Below are 21007 nucleotides of genomic sequence, written 5' to 3'. Positions count from 1 at the left end.
TTCCAATTTTTCCATAATGGGAAAATGATCATTTTTATAAAAAGAAAAAAGTACTTAAGAGTAATTGTGTGAGGGTACAGGTGTGAACAGGAAACAGGAATCAACTTACATTTTTTCAGCCCACTGTACAGTACCACTGTACTTGGATTTTTTCCCTATGAACCAAATTCCTAGCTCTGGTTTAGTGGAGGATTATGAAGAACAGCAAAAAGAGTGCGACGTCATGGAACAAAACTAAAGACAGCCCAGAAGACTAATGGGAATTCTGAAAAGTTTTTCAGTCATAATTACAGTTCTTTTCAGGGAAAAAGCTTTTTAGTGTCTTCTACCTATGTATATTTACCAGGACTCCAACTGTCACTCTCCTTTCAAATAGCTTTTCTATAGGTGACTCAAAAAGCCATTATCAAAACCAAAAGCAGGGCAGCACGAATCTTAGCTAACTTAACTTGAAGTCATATTTAAGGTAAGGGAATTACTCCTCTAAAATCATAAAAAGAGACAAAATGAATGCTCTAGCTTTAAAGATCTTCACTGCCCCTTAGTCCTTCCTTGCCCATTTTAAAGGACATAATGCCTAATTCAAAGCACCAGTACAACCACAAATGCCTATTTTGTACAGAAAAGGTGACGGTTTGCTGTCATCAGAGAACACCCAATGAATGAACAAGACAAGAAAATGATGAGTGGTAAGAGGTGGTGTGACATGCTGTTAAAGAAAAGGGGAGGAGCAAGCTTTGGCGAGCAGCCCAAACACATAACTCACTCAGTGGCCCAACTATAAGAAGGTTGGTGATCTTTAAATTCTAGGCTTTCACTTTCTTAAAAGTAAGCTTCTAATAGGAATGAGAGAGAGAAACAGACTGAAATTCACACACAAAATGAAACCTGAAAACAGACTTGAGTTTAAGTGAGGATATAAAATATATTTTCCAAACACAACTTTAATTAAAAATATCAACTCATATTTTAATTTTTCCCATTCATTCAAACACTCAAAGCTTCTACATCTTTGAATAGCTTCAGGAGAGACTTAAGTGGATTCCTCCATTGGACCAATTTCTTTATTTTAATTTGAAAATTACTATGTTATTTTGTTTGCTGTTCCTTTTCAAATGACAACTACACACTGAAAAAGATCAGACTAATTTAGCAACATAAGAGCCAGAGCAGCAGTCCTTTTTGAGGGCAAAGAATTGGATTAGACTAAAATTAAAATGTGGTATCACCAAGCTTACAATTTTAACATATAAGTAGCTCTGAGTTACTTTTAATTATTTTGAGTCACTTAAACTCTCCCACAAGACTTTTGGAGCATCACGAGTAACCAACGAAAAATGCTCCCAGCTAAAAGCAGACATACCACGCGACTCATCAGACTGTGGTATTGTGTTAAACACACAGATCAGCTGACTTCCACAAACATGAGAAAATCCGGGAGGTATCCATCTCATTAAGACACCAGGGTACAAAAAAACTTGAAGGCAGAAAAAATTTTTTTAGTGTCAGTGACCTTTATAATTTAATACCTGAACAGCTTATTATCTAAGTATCAAACAGGGTCATACCACTTTATTGACTTGTGATCTTCAGAACACAACTCTGGTTTATTTGGAAAACAAATATAGGCGAGGAAAAGAATGCCTAAAATGGAAGAAAAAGTAAACTGTATACTTTGTTGTCATCAAGGATATCCTGTAATTCAAGTAGGCATACGGGCAAACCCTCCCATAAATCAGCTTATGAGTTCAATTCTGTTCAGCAGTTTTTCTAGAGGTCTAAGATTGCAAATTTAGTTCACCAACAGGCAAGACTGTTAGAATCACAGAACCTGAAAACAGAACTGTACTATCTAGTCTATCTCCCTCATTTTACAGACTTGAGGCCCACAGTCATTTGGCTATCTGGTCCAGAACTAGAACGGGTCACTCAGCCTTCAGGTGGAGCTCCCAATCTAGCCGGAGAGTCCACCGTGCAGTGGCAGTTCTAGAACACCACACTGCCCCTGCAGAAAAGCTGGCCACCAGAATACTGACAGCCATGAACTACGTGGCATCTATTAGCTCTAACACTGAGTTTAATGTCTAACACTGAATCGCTGCTTCCTATCTTATGATTACGCATCTGTGTATCAAATAACTGGTTTCCACCTGCTTTTTTCACATGACAGAAGAATGACATTTTACCACAAACTTCTGGAATCCAAAATATTATGACTAAAGGTTTCTTGAAAGCTATTAGGATTTTAATTACAGAAGATAATCATCATTAAGTGATGTACATTTAGCTTGGGACCCTACCTCTGTCTATATTAGAAATGTGCCCCAAAGTGAGGTTCTCAAAATCTCATACACTGTTATGTATGGGGTCATGGACACTCCTTTCCAGGGCACCTGAGCATGAGGGCAAACCTGAGTGTACATATGTTCAGACCGTTGGAATTTGCCATAGGTATTCTATAACAGATGAAATAAGGTTTCTAAAATATAAATATGTACTTTTTTTCTTTCCAAACTGGAAATATCTGTTTTTCTATTTATGAAAGTAAAATACGTTTCATGTGAAAATATCCAGAAGTATATAAATTGCAAAGTGACAGTGCCCTCTCAATCCTACCTCCCATAATATCCAGTTTTAACTGCTAGCTGATAGACTGGAGTTAGACTGCCTGGATGAAATTCTGGCTCTGCCACTTAAGAACTGTGAGACCTCTCAGGGTGTCAGTGTTCTTATCTACAAAACAGAGATAATGACAGCATGTGAGAATTAATAACTAGGGTTTACTAAGTACTTTACAAAGTGTAGGTATTGTGCCAAGCACTTAAAATATATTAACTAGTTTTAATAAAGTGGTTGATTGATATGTGTTAAAGACCTTAGTGTCTGATATTAGTTGAGTGCTCATCAAATGCTAACTGTTACTATGTCGTTCCAAAACCTTAAGGCATATGTAATACACATACATAGTTTTAATATAAATGGGCTCAGATAAACTGTTCTGTAACTTGCTTTTCCCCTTACTATCTTGCAGATATCCTTCAATATTCATAAAAATAGATCCACTTTATCCTTTTCAAGGAGCACATAGTAATAATATTTTCTAACATATGATGAGTTATTTGTGCTAGACACTCTGCTTTATGTTTACCATCTCACTTAATCCTCAGACCAACCCTAAAAAGCATGTGCCATTATCATTTCCATCTAGAGAAGAGGAAAGTGAAACTTAGCTGGAGTAGGTAATTTGCCCAACATCATCAGCTTAAATGTGGTGGGACCAGAATTTGAATGTAGGTTCCTCTGAAACTAAGCAACCATGGCACACTCCATTTTCTATACTGCCATAGTTTTAAACCAATGTCCACTAACAGCTGTCTAGATGGTTTCCAGTTTTGGGGGGTATTTTTACCAATGCTGCAGCAAACATATTAGATCACGGATTGCACACTCTCTCTCTCTCATTTCCTTGTTATATACTTCCAGATGGGCAATTGCTGAGTCAAAGAATACTCACATTTAAAATTTAGATACACACTACCTAAGTGCTTTCCTGAGGGACAGTACCAATAGACTATCCACAGTTATATGAGAGAGCCAACACTGGGCACTGTCCATCTTTTTTTTTTTTTTTTGAGGAAGATTAGCCCTGAGCTAACATCTGCTGCCAATCCTCCTCTTTTTGCTGAGGAAGATTGGCTCTGAGCTAACATCCATGCCCATCTCCCTCTACTTTATTTGTGGGACACCTACCACAGCATGACTTGCCAAGCTGTGCCATGTCCGCACCCGGGATCCGAACTGGTGAACCCCAGGCCGCTGAAGCAGAACATGAGAACTTAATCGCTACACCACTGGGCCAGCCCCACTGTCCATCATTTTGATCTTTGCCAGCCTGATTAGTTAAAAAGAACCTATGATGTGTTAGTTCTGCTTATGCATTTCTTTGACTAAAGTGATTTAAACATTTTCCTATATTTTAAGTAATTATTTCTTCTTTAACAAGCTGCCTAAGTTTTTTGCCCACGTTTGTATTAGAAAATTCATTCTTGAAGAGATTCAGTACATTTGAACAATATAAATTATCACAGCCCATTCTTAGCTATTTTAAATAGCTGAAATTATACCATAATGCCAATATTTACATAATTTCAATTTATACGACTTAAGAAAAAAATCAGAGTATGCTTAGTTCATGCAGGAAATACACTTGTTACGTTAGAAGCAGGGCACTTCCCATAAATCAACAGGATCAAATGAAAACTATTGTCACACAACTCAAAGGTTGAGAATTTAAGTAGAAACATAGCTTTCCAAACTAAGTAAAATTTTCTCTTATCTCAGATGTGACATTATGACTCTATTGTTTGGACTAGCACATATAATTTCTTTTTTTAAATAATGCCAATTTAGTCTTTAGCAGAAAACTTTCCAGCTTAATGATTCTCTGGAAGGCAACTAATCAACGTCCTTATCGCTGCTATGATCATCACCGTCCTCATCACGGCCACCATTTACCAAGCACCTTCTCTGTGCCTGCCAGTGCTCGTGCATTATCTCACTCGATCGTCACAACCACCACATGAGATAGGCACTATTTCCCCATTTCACAAATGAGAAACCGAGGCTCAGAGGGGTTAAGTCACTTGCTAGAGATCTCTCAACTAGAAAGTGGCAGGGCTGGGATCTGAACCCTGTCTGACTCCAGGGCTATTGTTCTAACATCATGCCTACCCTTTATGACCAGGCTTAATTAGCTAAACAAAGCTAAAGGCAAAAATAAATATGTAACTTCCTAAAGGCAATTCAAGAGAATTACTGGTCTTTTATTACACGATCACCTTACTTACTGTCAATAAATCTTAAACCTGTATAATTCCCGGTTTTAAAGAAACTTAAAAGGATCAACTCGCCCATCCTTCTACAGAAACAAGGCTGTTAACCTTCCTCCCACTTAACCTGCCCCCTTGCCCAAACAGCTGTATAAGTTGTTTAAAGAGCTTTATAATCTGTTGGGAATTTTTGCAATTATTTTGCAGATTATTTCAAATACGTATTTGTCTAACCTATGCTGTCCTCAGTTACTAGTCTAAATAGGGAAAGACTATGAGAAGGCTTTACTGTATGAGCAGGAGGATTTACCAACACAGAGTGGCAGCTACAATCCCGGCAAAGATGCCATCATTAGGGGTGAAGTCCAGGTTTAAGCTCCATGTAGACGGGTTCTCAGGAGCCCTGAAATAACCTCAGGAGGCAAGAAAGGTCTCCTCGTGGTGACACAGGAGTGCCTCTTACCTGCTTGGCAGCCTTACAATCAGAAAGTTCTTCTTACATCTAACCTAAATCTCTCCCACTGAAATTCAAACCCTCTTCTTTTTCTCAAATTCCCCATAAAAATGAAGAACCTCACTACAGCAATTAACGTGCCCAAATTCTCACAGCAAATAAGACAAACGTAGCTGGAATCAGTACTGATTTTCTTCAGTGCAAAATCAGAAGTTCTAACTTTTCAATCTATTTCGCTAAGGGAAGAATTGCTTGTCTCCCTCAAGAAAACTGTGAAACTGATTTGAAAATAGAGTTGCCTTTCTGAAATCTTCGTGATTAGTACCTATCTGAGAATTTCAAAAACAGAAACCCTTCACAGTGCCTTTAAAGGTCTTCATTAATAAAAATAAAACCAAAGGTAACTCTTATCTAACATTTCTTTGTTGGGTACAGTCCTAAATGTTTAACACGCATGACATTCTTGATTCTGTGAAGTCAATGTTTCCCACATTAACGAATGAAGAAACTGAGGCTCAGTAAGTCACCACCCAAAGACACACAACTAGTCAATGGAACCTGGTCTGCCGCATACCCAGGGCCTAAGCTCATAACCCGCTGAGCTGCGTCGTCCCTCATCTGACCTTTATCTTTAAGTGGGTAAGCCTCCCTTTAGAGAGGACTTAGCTCCGGAAAGCACCAAGTTCTTTATAATAAAGTTTATTTTCCTCATCTCTTTCCGTTATAAAATTTGTGGAAACATAAGGCCCCAAGGTTTCACAAAACTAAAGAGTCATACTTAAGAATGCAGCAAACATTTTTAAAAACTAAGAAAAAAAATACGTGCACTAGGACTCAGAAGCAGGAGTCTGAGCAACTAGAGAACTTCTGCACTAGATAACCACCTGGTAACAGTGCATTCTGAGACTCTACTCTGTTCCTTCCTTCCTTCCTTCCTTCCATCCATCCATCCATTGCTCCATAACATAACAGTCCATTCTGAGACTCGACTCTGTTCCTTCCTTCCATCTATCCATCTATGCATCTATCCAGCCAGCCAGCCAGCCAGCCATCATCACACCTAAACCAAACTATTTTATTTTCAGAGCTGTAAAATATAATTTGACTTCTGGATGGGCAAGCCTCTCACCTTTTCCTTTTGTTCTCTCCCAAAATTCGCACATACTCTTTTCACATGAATTTTAGAATCTGCTTGTAGAGTTCAATTAAAAATACTATAGGGACTTTGAGTATCATCTTTTTGAAAAGAGGAAAAAGCATGATTTAAACTAACCCAGCCTTAGCCTCGGGCTTAAAATTACCGTTTTGGTTTGGTTTCTTTGCCAAGGTATTTCTGCCATCTGGGGAAAAATATCCAAACTGAAGGTTAGAGTTTTTTAAAGTCCCTTTTAAAAAGCTACACCTGAACTTACAGTTATTGATTATAGAAAACAAAATAAGATATTCAATAAACCTATTAGGTGGTGTTTGCAGGACAGTTAAGGCTTCAGTCTGACAAAAGATAGAAAAATAGAAGAAACAGCTAAGCTAACAGTTCCACTGGTTGTAGGTAAGGCTGATCAAATAATTGGCATCAATAGCACCCGTCATACACCAGACAGTAGGCTAGTAGGGACAGACCAAAATAGTAGGCGAGATGATATGAGCATTCTAAGATCCCGTAATACTGTTGAAAAAAGTGAGACTAACCCACAAAAACAATTAGTGCATGGGACAAATAAGCCTGGGTGGGCCTTTCTGATAGAAGCAGGGCTTCAGAACAGGGTAAGATCAGTGTGGCTGCAGTGCCTGATAAAAACTAATAAATTGGGCAGCTCAGCTGTAGCTTAACTGAATGCCTGGCAGTCATTAAAATTTAATGACAGCTATTTAGAAGCCCATGTGAAGAAAAACAGTGATGACCTTAACTTGGTTTATAAATCAAGACGGAGCCACAGGTACAGCACCTACTCAAAGGGCAGAGATCCCACCAGCAAGCCTCTCTCCTCGTTCTTGCAGCAGCTCCGCCGGATGATGCCTGTGAACTGGGGCCAGCACTAGACTACCCCAACGGGAAGGCCCCAGACGCTCTGTGGCTCAAGGGGCTATTCAATACCAGAACCTGATCCTACTCCCCCTATACTCGGCCTGAAAAGCCCCTGTTCCCCAGAACCTGCATCCACAAAACCTCCACCCAGTTTCCTGATGTCATGGAAACTTACTCACTTCACTCAGAAGACCTAGTATGTGGGCTCATCTATTTGCGGAAAGAGGTAGTTCTGTCCAAAAGTACTGAGTCAGACATTTTTACCAGAACTGGATTCATTTTAAAAAGAAGAAAAAAAATTTTTTTTCTTTTTTTTTTTAAATTGAATAAACAAGATGAGCACTGTATCTCCTTCCAAGGAGCAAAAAATAATGCTAAACATAGCTGGGAATGTTCGTTGGGAGGAATTGGAGTGGGAACTTTTTTAAAAATTTAAATCATATGCAAAGTATACAGTTTAATTTTTTTTTTAAGATCGGCACCTGAGCTAACATCTGTTGCCAATCTTTTTTTTTTTTCCTGCTTTTTCTCCCAAAGCCCCCTGGTACACAGTTGTGTATCTTTTAGTTGTGGGTCCTTCTAGTTGTGGCAGGTGGGACACCGCCTCAGCATGGCCTGACAAGTGGTGCCGTGTCCGAGCCCAGGATCCGAACCGGCGAAACCCTGGGCCACTGAAGCAGAGCGCCCAAACTTAACCACTCGGCCACGGGGCTGGCCCTCAGTTATTTAATTTTTAAAGCATTATTAGATAATGCAAAGCAAGACATCTCCGTGACTTCTTTACCAATCTGTCACGCCAGTAAGCATTACTTAGGGAGGGTATGTTCTTTCAAAATGAGTAGAAAACTTACCTATGAATTGGTTTCAAGGCAATTTCGCTAAAATCAGGAAGCTAAGGCTATTTAAACCTGCTGAGGTTCCTTCCAGTCCTATTGTGCTGTTTATACTTTTTAAAGTAATTATTAAGTACTTTAAACTAGGCAGACACACAGCAGGGTGTGAACAGTTTTCATACACCAACTTCAGAACTCTATTTCTAATGAGATACATTGTAAATTGTAAATTATAAAACAGTTCTTCACAGCCTTTAGATTTTATTAAGTGAAGTTGGAATAATTTGGTGGGTTGTACATTTTTAGAAGTGAAATACATATATAGTTCCCTACATACTTTAAGAGTTGTGAAGATCAAATGGAAGAGGTAAAACTGCTTTATAAAAGGCAAGACACTACTCAGTGTAAGATTATACATGCACTGGAACGCTGAAAAGGCTAAATCCAGGATAACAGTTATTTCTGGGGAGGGAGGGTGAGAGGGGACCACAAAGGCATCTCAGACTCAATCTGTCATAGTTGTTACTTCAACAACACCTGAGGCAAATACGGCAGACTATTAAGATTTATGCTGCAGACACATGAATGCTCCTCAAATTTTTCTCTCTTTTGTTTATATTTATAATAATTCATAATAAAAGCAAGAACTATGTTTATAATATAATCTTGAGAAAACAAAAATAAAAAATGATAGATTCTAAGGAATTTGAAAGGTTTCTTATAATTATTAAAGTTACTTAACTTTACACAAAGAGTATCTTGATTTCTACTAACAACTATTTTCCTTTCTAATATCATCACCACCTCTTTTCTTCCTTAAATTTCCATCTAACAGAGTTTAAATAAAAAAGCACAACTCTCAGGGCTGGTCTGGCGGTACAGCGGTTAAGTTCACATGTTCCACTTCAGCGACCAGGGTTTGCTGGTTCAGATCCCAGGTGGGGACCTATGCACTGCTCATCAAGCCACACTGCGCAGGAAGATGGGCACAGATGTTCACTCAGGGTCAATCTTCCTCAGCAAAAAGAGGAGGATTGGCAGTAATGTCAGCTCAGGGTTAATCTTCCTAAAAAAAAAAGTGCAACTCTCTCCAGGGCACGTGGACAAAGAAAGCTCAGTGAGATAGGCTCAGTGGAAGTGACAGTCCTGGGAACAGCTGGGAAGATAGAGTACCAAGACAGAAGACCACTGCCCGGGGGAGAGGCAGCCAGATTTCTGCAGCCAGGTTTTCAATGAGGCTTCATTATTTTAAGTATCATGACTTCCCAGAACACCAGAGAGACCCTATATTTAAAAGATTAAAAATATATCCCATACATGCTAAAATATTTCCAGGTGAAAAAACATAACATCAAGGATATGCTGCAAAATAATATAGAGGAAGTAGATGTGGATCATATGGAACAAGACTGGTCATGGTTGGATAACTGTTTAAGCTGGAGACGGTACATGGGAATACATTATACTCTCCTATTTACTTTTGAGTGCATTTAAATTTTTCTGTAATAAAGTTTAAAAAAAACTCAAACAAATAAACGATTTAACTATCACTGCAGTAAGTCTTGCCCAATTTCAATTTGTTAGGCCTATTCATGGCAAGGAGGCCAGGCAGCCAGGCCAGCATTAGTTCTGACACAACCACTAGTCAGCTGTGAGCCCTGGTCTTAGTTACTCAGTCTCTTCAGTTTTGAGTTTATCCATCTGAAAAAATGAAAGGGCTGGATGAGATGATACCTAAGTTCCCTTCTAGCTATAACACGATTATTAGATTTATAAAACTAACTTATGGTTATTGTCTAATATAACTAAAAACTGCAAATGTTACTAATGAAACACCATGGCCACATGGGAGTATCTTTAATCCCTTATTTATTTATTTATTTATTTATTTATTTATTTGACAAACATTTGGGGGAGTGTGTACTATGTGCCAGGCAGTGTTACATGCGGGTAGAATACAAAGTTAAATGATGCAGAATTCTGCCTTCAAGATCCACTCTCATCATGGAAGAGAGATGTATAAACAAATGACAACAATACAATGTAAATATGACGATAGCGATGATGGAGTTGAAAATACCAAAAGGCCTTCACAGTGTGAGGGAGCAGGGAACAGTGAATAATTTCATACACAGAGAGCAAGATAAAGTAAGCGTCAGGAGATGAGACTGCATAGGAAAGTAGGGACCAGATTGAGGAGGATCATGAATGTGATGCCAAGGAACTTGGATGGTATCTGGAAAAGTGATAGGGAAGGCATTTTAAAGATTCTAAGCCTGGAAATGACGCGGTCCAATCCACTTTTTAGATGAATTGCTGGAGCAGGAAATACAGATTTCGTGGTGGTTGGTGGTGTCTGGGGGACAGAGGAGGGAAACAAAGAAGGGAAGGGAGGTTTACCTAGTAGTTGGGAGACAACTAAAATGGTCCAGCGTGGATGACAAGGGTGTGAACCAAGGCAGTCTTCACGCAGATTCCCGGAATACTGTTATAGCAGCATCTTGGGTTTTGGAGTAGGGAAAAGAAAGTGTCCTGAATTATATAAGTAAGTAGTTGTTAATGTACAATAAAGGTAATCAGTTCCTTCTTCAAAGCATAAATGAAGCAAAGGTTTTAGAAATGCAGATTTCAGGTACTCTGCTGTAATATTTCTCCCTCCATCTTTCAGGATAATATAGAAATTACAGCATGAAACTCTAACATCGATTCATCATTGGTGGGTTACCAGCTTCAAGCACAGTGCCTAGCACATAGTAGGTGCTTAATAAAAGTGAGTTATGTGTTGAACGGGATGAAATAAACAGTGCCACATCGTGCAGGCAGTTAACTCCCCGCTTGCTGGCCATCTTAGCACTGACTTGATAAAAAGCACAAGTCAGGAAAGAGGAAAATTCTTTTTCAGGTGAATTTTATGCCCCTCTGTAATCCCAGCCCTTCCAAGTTTTTAGACTGTGTCAACAAATGATCCTAACTGCTATTTCTTAGAGCAACGGGGTGGACAGTTAAGTGCTCGTAATCTAAGAGTTAGACTGCTCCCCACAGGTAGACTATAATAGAAGATATTTTTTCTTATACATTACACGGTGCCTTTTATCTTGCCCCCAAAAAGGCATTTCTAAGAGAAGTATTAGAATTGCTCAGTCTGTTCTCGGGGCCACAAACCGTACGGACTCTTGCTTCAATTTTTATAAAACAACAGCAATATTTTTCCCCTCAAAAACCATTATCTTTATTTGAATAAAGGTAAAGAGTAAGCACAGACAGGTGGATCACCTTAGACAATGTCCTGATGTCAGTGACTATTAGTCTGAAAGGAGAAAAATCCTGCCTTTCCATTATCACCTCCTCACACTTTCAGATTTTCTCAGCAATGAGCCGTGGGACTAAACATCAACACCTGGAAATCTGATCACTCTATTCCACACCCATAACGTTATAAAACGTTAACACCCCCCCAAATGTTATCAGCAACAATACTATACCATTCATAATAATCAACTGAACATTAATTACATGCCAGGTGATAGGCTTAACACTTTACATACATTATCTCATTTGACTTTGATCCTCCTATTAACCCTAAGAAGTGGTACATAAAGTTACTGCCATTTTGCAGTATAAAAAAGTGGGCTCAGAGAAGACATGTGTCTTTATCTGATGTTAAACAACCAAAGCCTGTCAGACCCTGGTCCAGAACTCTCCATCAGGCTCTAGTACCGCCTCTCCCAAACCAGGTGAGGTAGGTGGGCAGATATTATCCTGTTTTAAAGATGAAAAACCTGAGGCTCAGAAAGTTGAGAAGACACACATTTAGAAATGGAGCCAGCTTTAGACTTCTATCAAGGCCTCTACCATAACCACTCCATGGGAATCAACAAAGTATAAAATCCCCACCCTTGTTTTAAAAAAAATCAAACACAGGCTGGCTTTGTCAACATAGCATAAAGGTCATGAGGTTCTGGTGGAAAAAAAAAAAGAAACGCCAGTAAAGTTTTTTTTTGACCTACCAAGGCCACCTTTAACTCAAATCATAAAAGGAGCTAATTTAGAAAATAATGCTTTTCAGATTTCTAACGTGTCCATTTATTTTTGTTTGCCAATATTTATTTTGTATGTTTCTTTTACAGCCCACATTCAACTGCCAAAGTTTTCAGCACTTATCAGACACTTGGGGAAAGGTTAAAGAGCAATCTCCTGTCCCCAACCACAGAGAAACAATGTCTCCAATTAATCCTCACAGAATCTACCGCCAAGTAGCAAGCAGGTGCAATATTTCTGATGCATTGTGTGTGTGTGTGTGTGTGTGTGTGTGTGTGTGTAGGGGGTAGGGGGGTGAAGAGGGTAGAGAGAAACATTGAAAACAAACCACATTTGGGGGGCTTATTTCTTCTAAGTGACTTACATCTCATAAGGCATTTGGCTGTTGACAAGATGATCCTGCCCTTGAATACAAGGAAGTTGCACCCAGTCTCACAAAGCACAGAGTCAATCACCCTAAACAGAAGTCTGGACTTCCCTTCAAGACAAATATGGAATTCAATCTGTGTGATGCCTTGAATGCAGCTAATTAATTTGCAATCCTTTATTATGACCATACAAGGAAGGGAAAAGAGCTACCTTCCTTGTCCTTCCTTGAGGGGGAAGCAATAGAGGAAAAAGCATAATATTCAAATTCCATAGCAAAGTTCTAAAACTTTTCCATTAAGATACACACCCTAACTGAGTCATCAGCATAACACCCTACAGTGCATCACCTCAGTACTAACTACCTTTCCTGTACATGGTCATTCCAACTCAGTTAATTCTAGTCAAAACACAATGGGTAAGAAGCTATACCTTGTTTCATTCCTTTCACTTGGTATTTTAACTCTATAATTTTTAGAGTAAATGCATTGACCTTAATTCACTTAAGTACTTAAACTATTGCTAACCGAATAAAGAAACCACAGCTGAGGAAAATTACATCTGAAAGCAGCCAATAGCCAAAGCAGTAACAGCAACTTAAAGAAAATTCCTTCATGAACCAATGAGAATGTTTTAAATCCAAAACAGGTTATGAGGAGGGAAATTCTCTTCACCTAAAGCTAATGAGTGGACACTTTTCATATACATTTAGCCACTTCCCAAATAGCTGTATAAGAGTTCCTACACTGCGATCTTTCAGGAGGGCTCCATCTCAACTGGAAAGAAACTATCCAAGCTCGAAAATCAGTTGGACCCCTCCATGGTATTTTTTAAAACCATTCTCCACTGACTACTGTCCAAATATTTGAATGTGGCATATGGGAGACTGAATTTCCTGAAATCTTTTACAGGCCATCATCCACTCACAAAGATCCAAAACTGTTCATCATGGAAGCTGACACACTGGGCAACTCCAGCTCCAAGCTCTGCTCTGATCTTAAAAGTCCTTGATCCCAGCTACCACCCTGAAAATATGTTTCCCATTCTTTTACCATCACATTAAAATACAAAACAGAGTTTTAGGTGAATCCTTCTTTTAAGGATTAAAAATGAATTAATATTTCTACAGATACCAAGTTGATAAATATCTTATATATCTACTTCTAAGACTCTACAACTAGACTGCCTGAATTTGAATCCCTGATTCCACTCTTGCTAGCTGTGTGATCTTAGAGAAGTTAATTCACCTGTCTGAGCCTTGGTTTTCTCATCGGCCAAAGAGATTCTTGTGAGTTAAGACATGTAATGTATTTAGAATAGTACCTGACACGTAACAAGTGGTCAATTTGAAGAAACTATTATCATCATTATCATTGTTATCATCACTGTTGCTAACTTGACAATTATATTGTTAACACGTCCTTTTGCCAGCCTTCCAGTATATGGAAAAAAATCTATCAAAACATAAATCTCTGATCTACTACTAAGCTAAAGAAAATAATCATTGACGTGGTACATTTATTTCATAACCTACAACTTTTCAATCTTCAGTATTATTTTTGTTGATGCTGGGTTTTTGTTTGTTTTTTTTTTTAAGATTTTATTTTTTCCTTTTTCTCCCCAAAGTCCCCCGGCACATAGCTGTATATTCCCCGCTGTGGGTCCCTCCAGCTGTGGCATGTGGGACGCCGCCCCAGTGTGGTCCGATGAGCAGCGCCATGTCCGCGCCCAGGATTCGAACCAACGAAACACTGGGCCGCCTGCAGCGGAGCGCGCGAACCCAACCACTCGGCCACAGGGCCAGCCCCATTGATGCTGGGTTTTTTTTTAACCAGGAAAAATTAACACGTTTAATCCCCTGTTCAAATTATTACGCTTTTATTTTCAGTTGGTCATTGACAGTTTGGTCAGCAAGTTACGTAAGTCCGTAATTTAACATCGTTAAGAACTCAATTATAGCAATAGTTTAGGATTCATCTGGATCTCTTATGGGCAACTATTGCAGATTTAAGGCAGTCTTTAAGTTACAAGCATTAAACTTTTGAGATCATGAAGCCAAAAACGTTTTGTCTTCAAAATAATCCTAATACATTTGGAGAGACAGATGCATCTACAACTAGGCTACAACATAGAAAATAAAAGTACAGTAATTTGAACAGGGGATTAAATGTGTTAATTTTTCCTGGGGTTAAAGAAGACAGCAGCAGAAATGAAAATAATACTGAAGATTGAAAAGTTATAGGTTATGAAATATATGTACCATGAATATGCCATGATTATGAATATGTATTCAAGATTTCATATAAAACTTAATTTATACATATTAAAACACTAAGGTGGAAAAAACACATTAGCATTATAGGATGAAAAATAAGCCACAAACTAGCATAAGATACTTGCAACACATTAAAATAAAGAATTAAATACAATGGTGATATAGTATTAATAGCTATTCTCATATAGTTCTTACTAGGATCAGGCATTATTCTAAACAATATACATGTATCTTTAATGAAGAATTCCTATAAATCAATAAGAAAAACACAAACAACAAAATAAAAAATGGGCAAAAATCCCAAATAGGAATTTCAGAGAAGAAAACACAAATGGCCCGTAAACACAATGAAAGCTGCCCAACTACAATTCTAATCAGAGAAATGAAAATTAAAACCCCGAGGTGATATCATTTTGCACCCCAGACTGACAAACTTAAAAAGCCATTGATACGTAGTCTTGCTGAGGAAGTGGAACAGCGGGGACTCTCGTCCACTGCTGGTGAAGGTACACATTGGTGCCAGTGCTCTGGAGAGCAGGTTGACACTACTCAGTAAAGCTGAACACACCCACACCCAATGACCAAGCAATTCCACTCCCAGCTATGTACTGTAAAGACACTCCTGCACATGTGGAACAGGGGGAGTGCTTAAAAACAATCACGGAAGCACTGTTCCTACAGAAAAAGAAACAGAAAACAATACAGATGACCATCAACAGAAGTAGAATAAAAAAGAAACGTGGTATATTCATATAACTGAAAACTACACAGCAGTGAAACTGGACAAAGTACCAGTGCATGGATGAATCTCAGAAACACAAAGTTGAAAAAAGAAAAGTCACAGAGGAATACACACTGTATGTTTCCATTTATATAAAGTTCAAAAACAAGCAAACCTAAAAAATCATATTGACTCAATGGGCTATATTCCTAGGTGACGAAAACTGTAAGTAAAGCAAGGGAATGCTTACCATAAAATTAAAGAAGTCGTTACCACTGGGAGGAGGAAGCACACAGGCAGCTTCTGCGATGCTGGTTAAGTTCTATTTTTTAACCTCCAAGGAAGATACTTTGGTGTCTGTTTCCCTATTTTTCTTTATACTGTACTGATCATTTTATATTCTCACATGTGACACACTTCAAAACTAAAATAAAAATTAATGTATTCCTTTTAGATGAGTTGTGGGCAAGTCTATGTAATGAATTCATCACTGAAACAATGTAGACATTTCAGACTAAGAAAGTAACTATTTTAGGATAAAGAATCTAAGAAAAAACCTGTAACAGAAACAAAATCTTGAAACTTTAAAATTAAGCAAAACTAATTTACAAGCAGAAGAACAATAAAGTAATGATATATAAAGCATCACTTTCCAAGTGTGTTCTACAAAACATTTTTTCTTAGATGTCTGACGGAAAACCATTTCTAGGAGTGAAATAAATTTGGGGAATAACGGGCTAAACAAGTAAATCTCCTAAGGAAGGAACAGAATTTCCCAAATTCTTTGACTCTGGAATCTTTAAACACGGTGAATTACACAGTGATTCTTTTAGGACTACTGTTTCATATAACACCAATTGGGAAACATTTTCTAACACAGAGGCCATGCTAGATAGAATATTGCCCCCAAGATGGAGGGAGAGCAGGAGATACTCCAGTAGGTACTCAGATATCTAAGTCTTCAGAAGCTGGCCGGTCCAAGCCAAACCCTGGACAGTTGGAATAAAAATCCATAACCAAACAGAACCCTTTAGGAACTAAGTGAACCATCATTCTATGTATTGTATGAACACTGAAAAACTTTCTCTTGGGGGCAAAACATGATTCAGGCAAAAAGTGCAAAGGAAAAGATCTAGATAAAGAAATATTTTTATAGCTTTCAGGATCACAGACGACTAATAAACAGAGGGTCTTATTTGATTTAGGTAGAGTTCAATAGAAGCATCCAGCACAAAAATCTTATGTTTCAAATCAGATCTCTCAGTTAAAAGGTTTTTCCATTAGTCTTCCCCTAATAAAATTAGAAAGTCTCTAATTTTTTACTGAAGTTTTCCCTAGGTACAACAAATCTGTGAACTGGATCTGAAAATGCTTCATAATGTGTTTTTAATACCATAGGAAAAATAAGATGATAATGCTCTTCAAAAGAAAATGTAAACACTGCACATTTATTTTTAAAACTTCTTTATGATTAGACTACTATCATAAACTTTTGCACACACATTACTCTTAGAAACTAACTTCTGGGTGGCAATGACATACATGTTTAAGGAAAAATTTGTGTCAGATACAATGTCTTTGTATCTTAAATACGTTAAAATCTTATTTGAAAAAAGCCAAACACCTGTCTTTTCAGGGTACCATAGGTATTCAAATTGGCAAATGTGGTACTGCCACAGGTTTCTACCAGGTGGAGGCTAGCAGACTGTCTTCCTCAGAAGGCTCCTGACAGAGGGGCATTCATTACCCTGGCGATTTACCACAAGCCAGGCCCAAGACACAGCTTTACAGGTTTAGAAATTTGATTTTATCAGCATCAATAAGATAGCTCCATCTTTTAGAAGTAAACAAAAATTAATCAAGCTTCAACAAAATCAGAATGCAAATTTATTAATATAAAATGACATAAATAACTGTGACAGAAGCAAGAATGCCTGGTTCATATCCAATACTTTCATTATAGCCAGACTTACATGGACAGTCAAATCATAATCAGAAAGTTCCTGAGTACACATGGAATCAGGATTAAGGAAGTAAGAGGAATTGAGTATTTAATGGTCTTCCTTCCTTCTGTCAATAAGTGCTTTTTTAATTAAGCAACTACTATAATCAGGCACTCTCTTAGGTGCTAAGAATACAGAGATCTCTGCTTTCAGAGAGCTCCTATCTAAGGAACAGTTGAGGAGTATATATTTCACAGAAGTTTATTGTAATACTATTAATAAAAACAAAAAATTTTGGAAGCAATCTAAATGTTTAACAATAGAGCTGTGATTAAATAATGATAAATTCGAATGATGAAAAAAGTTCTTTAAGAATAGTATTTTTAAGCAGTAATTCATGACTTGTGAAAATTATCACAATGCAAAGTTAAATGAAAAAAACAAGCTAGAAAAGTGTATATAGTGCATAATCATATATACATATATATAGCACATGCATACATATATGTATATATCTCCTATCCCTTTATATGCATAAGAAAAAGACCAGAAAGAAAGTCATAAAAGTACTGTTAACGATTATCTTTTTTTCTTTTATACCTCTCAGAATTTTGTCATTTACTAAAATAACATTACATGCCTTTTATCACTAAGGGAAAAAATTACTTTTAAAGCAATTTCAATCAACACGAATACTAGGATCTCTTCAGACTGATCTATTAGAAGCTATCCATGAGTGCCAGTCCTTGAACCTGTCTGTGGACTCTAAGAGAGAGCTCATCCTTTCCCATGCCTTTGAGCCATACTCCACAAGGATAATAATACACCTGAGTAACACACCCTATCTTTTCATCCAACCTGTGGTCTTATATTTCTAGCTGTCTGCTGAACATTTCAACTTAAACACCTTACAGATAGCTCATATTTAATTATGCCTAACTTTTCCCCCACAGCCCATCTTCTAGCAACTCCATTTCTGTCCATGGCACTAACCTTTCTCCCAAACCAGAAAGCTTGGAAAACAGCCTTAGTTCATCTCTCCCTTTCCTATTTCAAGTTCATTAATAAACTCTGTCAAAATCTCTCTCCCATCTCATCTTACTCTTCATTCTCACCTCCATCACTGTATCAGTCCAGGCCCTGATGGCACTGTCACTAACATTACTGTACCAGCACTGGAGCAGGTCTTCCTTGTGCCATTCTCTCCCATCTCTAAATCACTGCTCCTTATACAGGACTCAGATGATGTCATTCCTTGGCTCAAAAACTTTCAAATCCTTCTCCTTTCCACCACTCCAATCTAACTTCTTTGCCTGGCTTTTATTAAACCCCGTAATTTGGCTCCACCCTAACTACTTAACTTTATTTTCCATTATTTGCTGGCCTCCTCCCTCATCAACCAACAGACATGCCATCATCAACCTTACCACTGAGCCCTGGGATAGCTAAACTTACAAATGTTCCTTCCTTTCCCCTCTACTTGTGTTTAAAGAACTTAGTGAATTTTTCCTCTTCTGCAAAGCTTTTCTTGATTTCTCCAACCTCATTTATATTTCACTTTTTCAAACTTGTCTAGCACTTATTATGAATCTCACAATTAGGGACTTAATTCCATATTCTCATGTATGTATGTTAGTCATCTATTAAATTCCACATTCCTTGAGGACCAGAGCCATACCTTAGTCTGTATCTAGCATGATGCAGAGCACAAAGAAAGTGCTCAATATTTGTTGGCGGATCCAGGAAGAATAATCAACTTCAGTCTCAGCCTCTCTTTAACACAAATGTAACAATTTGGGCAGGTCAAGCACCATCCTAAGGGATGTAATAGGAGACTTACATTTAAGCACATTACTATGGAGGCCCCTTAGGTATAATACTGTAGTCTCTATGCCCCAGACCAGGGACAATAGAGACAGAGTTCTAAGGAATGATAATTGGGGATCTCTAATGGAGATTAAGGAGGATTTCAAACCCCTCCCAATCTGTGTGAGAATGGGCACTAGATCTTTTGTAAGAGAGCTCGGACTGGAGTGAAGGCCGAAGAGAACTGCATAATAAAGCAAAAGACCACTGCATAAACCACCGAATCTCACTAGGCCGCACTACACTGCTATTGGTAAGAGACGAGAAGTGAAACACGATAAGAAGTATTTTCATATGCATGGTACTAGTGCTCAAATTTATGAAGTTCTTCAGAGTCTTCAAAGGGCTTTCTACATTGTAGTTTATTATCTGACTTTTCCTAAATACAGGGTGAAATGGACACAAAGAGTCATATTAAAACAGAGTTTATATACAACTCTGCTTTATTCTGAGTCTTTAAATACACTTATCTATATTATTCTAAAATTAAGAGCTACTTCAGAAACTGACTACTCAATGATTTTATGTGTTTTCTTCCATGGAAAATGTAATGTTTTAGAATGCTTAACCTATCAATACCTAGCAAAATTTTTAAAATTCCTTCTCCCTATCAAAGAGGTATTTTAATTTACTCACTTTGTATTGAATCAATTAAAACGTGTACGGAATTCACCAAATATAAATTATAAAAACTAGTTTTCAACAACATTTCTATTTTTAAAAGTTGAAGTTTTAATTTAAATTTAAAGACATAATTTGTATTCAATTTCAATGTGTAATGGCTGGGTTCTCAATAAAGACATTATTATCTGGGCCTTGAAAGGAGGGACAATTGCAAGGTTTCTTGTGGTTTCTTCTAGCAACTGGATAGTATTAAAGAATGGTATAATGGTACATGGATGTCTGGTTGATTCCTTAGCATACAGGTATCTGTAGCAGACTCTCCGCTGACGAGGAAGTGTATCTAACTAAGAAATGAGTAACTAAGAAATGAGTATGTTTACAAAGAGATCTGCTGCCGATGTTTCTAATAAAAACCTAACGTTTACTGACTGCTTCCGTGGGCGAGCACGTGCTACTAAATGCACTGTGTGCCATATACAGTATATGTTAATATATGTAAGGCTCTTAAAACAATGCCAGGCAAATGGCAAACCCTACATAAAAGTTTACCACCATCATCTTCATATCACTTCAATCTGAGAAGAGGATGAATACCTTATGAAGCAGGCGTTACTTTACTGTGGCTTCCCAATCCCCCAGTTTGCAGATACAAAAAGTTTAGAGGACTTAAGGCATTTCATTTGTTCCAGGTCACACAGTTAAAATGGTGGATGCTGAGCTCTTTCTAACCACTGAGTAATGTTTTTCCAGTTTTACTGATATAATTGACACACATCACTGTGTAAGTTTAAACTGTACAGCATAATGGTTTGACTTACACAGATTATGAAACGATTACTGTTCTAAGTTTTTAGTTAGCATCCACCATCTCATATAGATATGAAAAAATTTTTTTCCTTGTGATGAGAACTCTTAGGATTTACTCTTTAACAACTTTCCTATATATCACACAGCAGTGTTAGCTATAGTCACCATGCTATGCGTTACATCTCTAGTACTTATTTATCTTGTAACTGGAAGTTCGTACCTTTT

At 37.7% G+C, this 21007-nt stretch overlaps 1 protein-coding gene across 10 annotated transcripts in view; it reads right to left on the bottom strand.

Moving 5' to 3' along the window:
• The window catches only part of STK38L (serine/threonine kinase 38 like), a 79667-nt gene that overhangs the window by 40457 nt on the left and 18203 nt on the right, over positions 1-21007 (bottom strand). For 2 of the 10 annotated variants that reach the window (XM_070620857.1, XM_070620858.1), the window contains exon 1: positions 2617-2728. The exons of the other annotated variants lie outside the window; for them this stretch is intronic. In XM_070620857.1, coding sequence (XP_070476958.1) covers positions 2617-2623 — 7 coding nt within the window. In that variant the 5' untranslated portion in view covers positions 2624-2728. Of the gene's footprint in view, positions 1-2616; positions 2729-21007 lie in introns of those variants that run through there. 10 annotated transcript variants of the gene reach the window in all.

The sequence above is a fragment of the Equus przewalskii genome, chromosome 5, assembly GCF_037783145.1.
Source record: "Equus przewalskii isolate Varuska chromosome 5, EquPr2, whole genome shotgun sequence".
NCBI lineage: Eukaryota > Metazoa > Chordata > Mammalia > Perissodactyla > Equidae > Equus > Equus przewalskii.
Note: the sequence above shows the minus strand (reverse complement) of the source record. Positions and strands in the feature narration are given on the sequence as shown.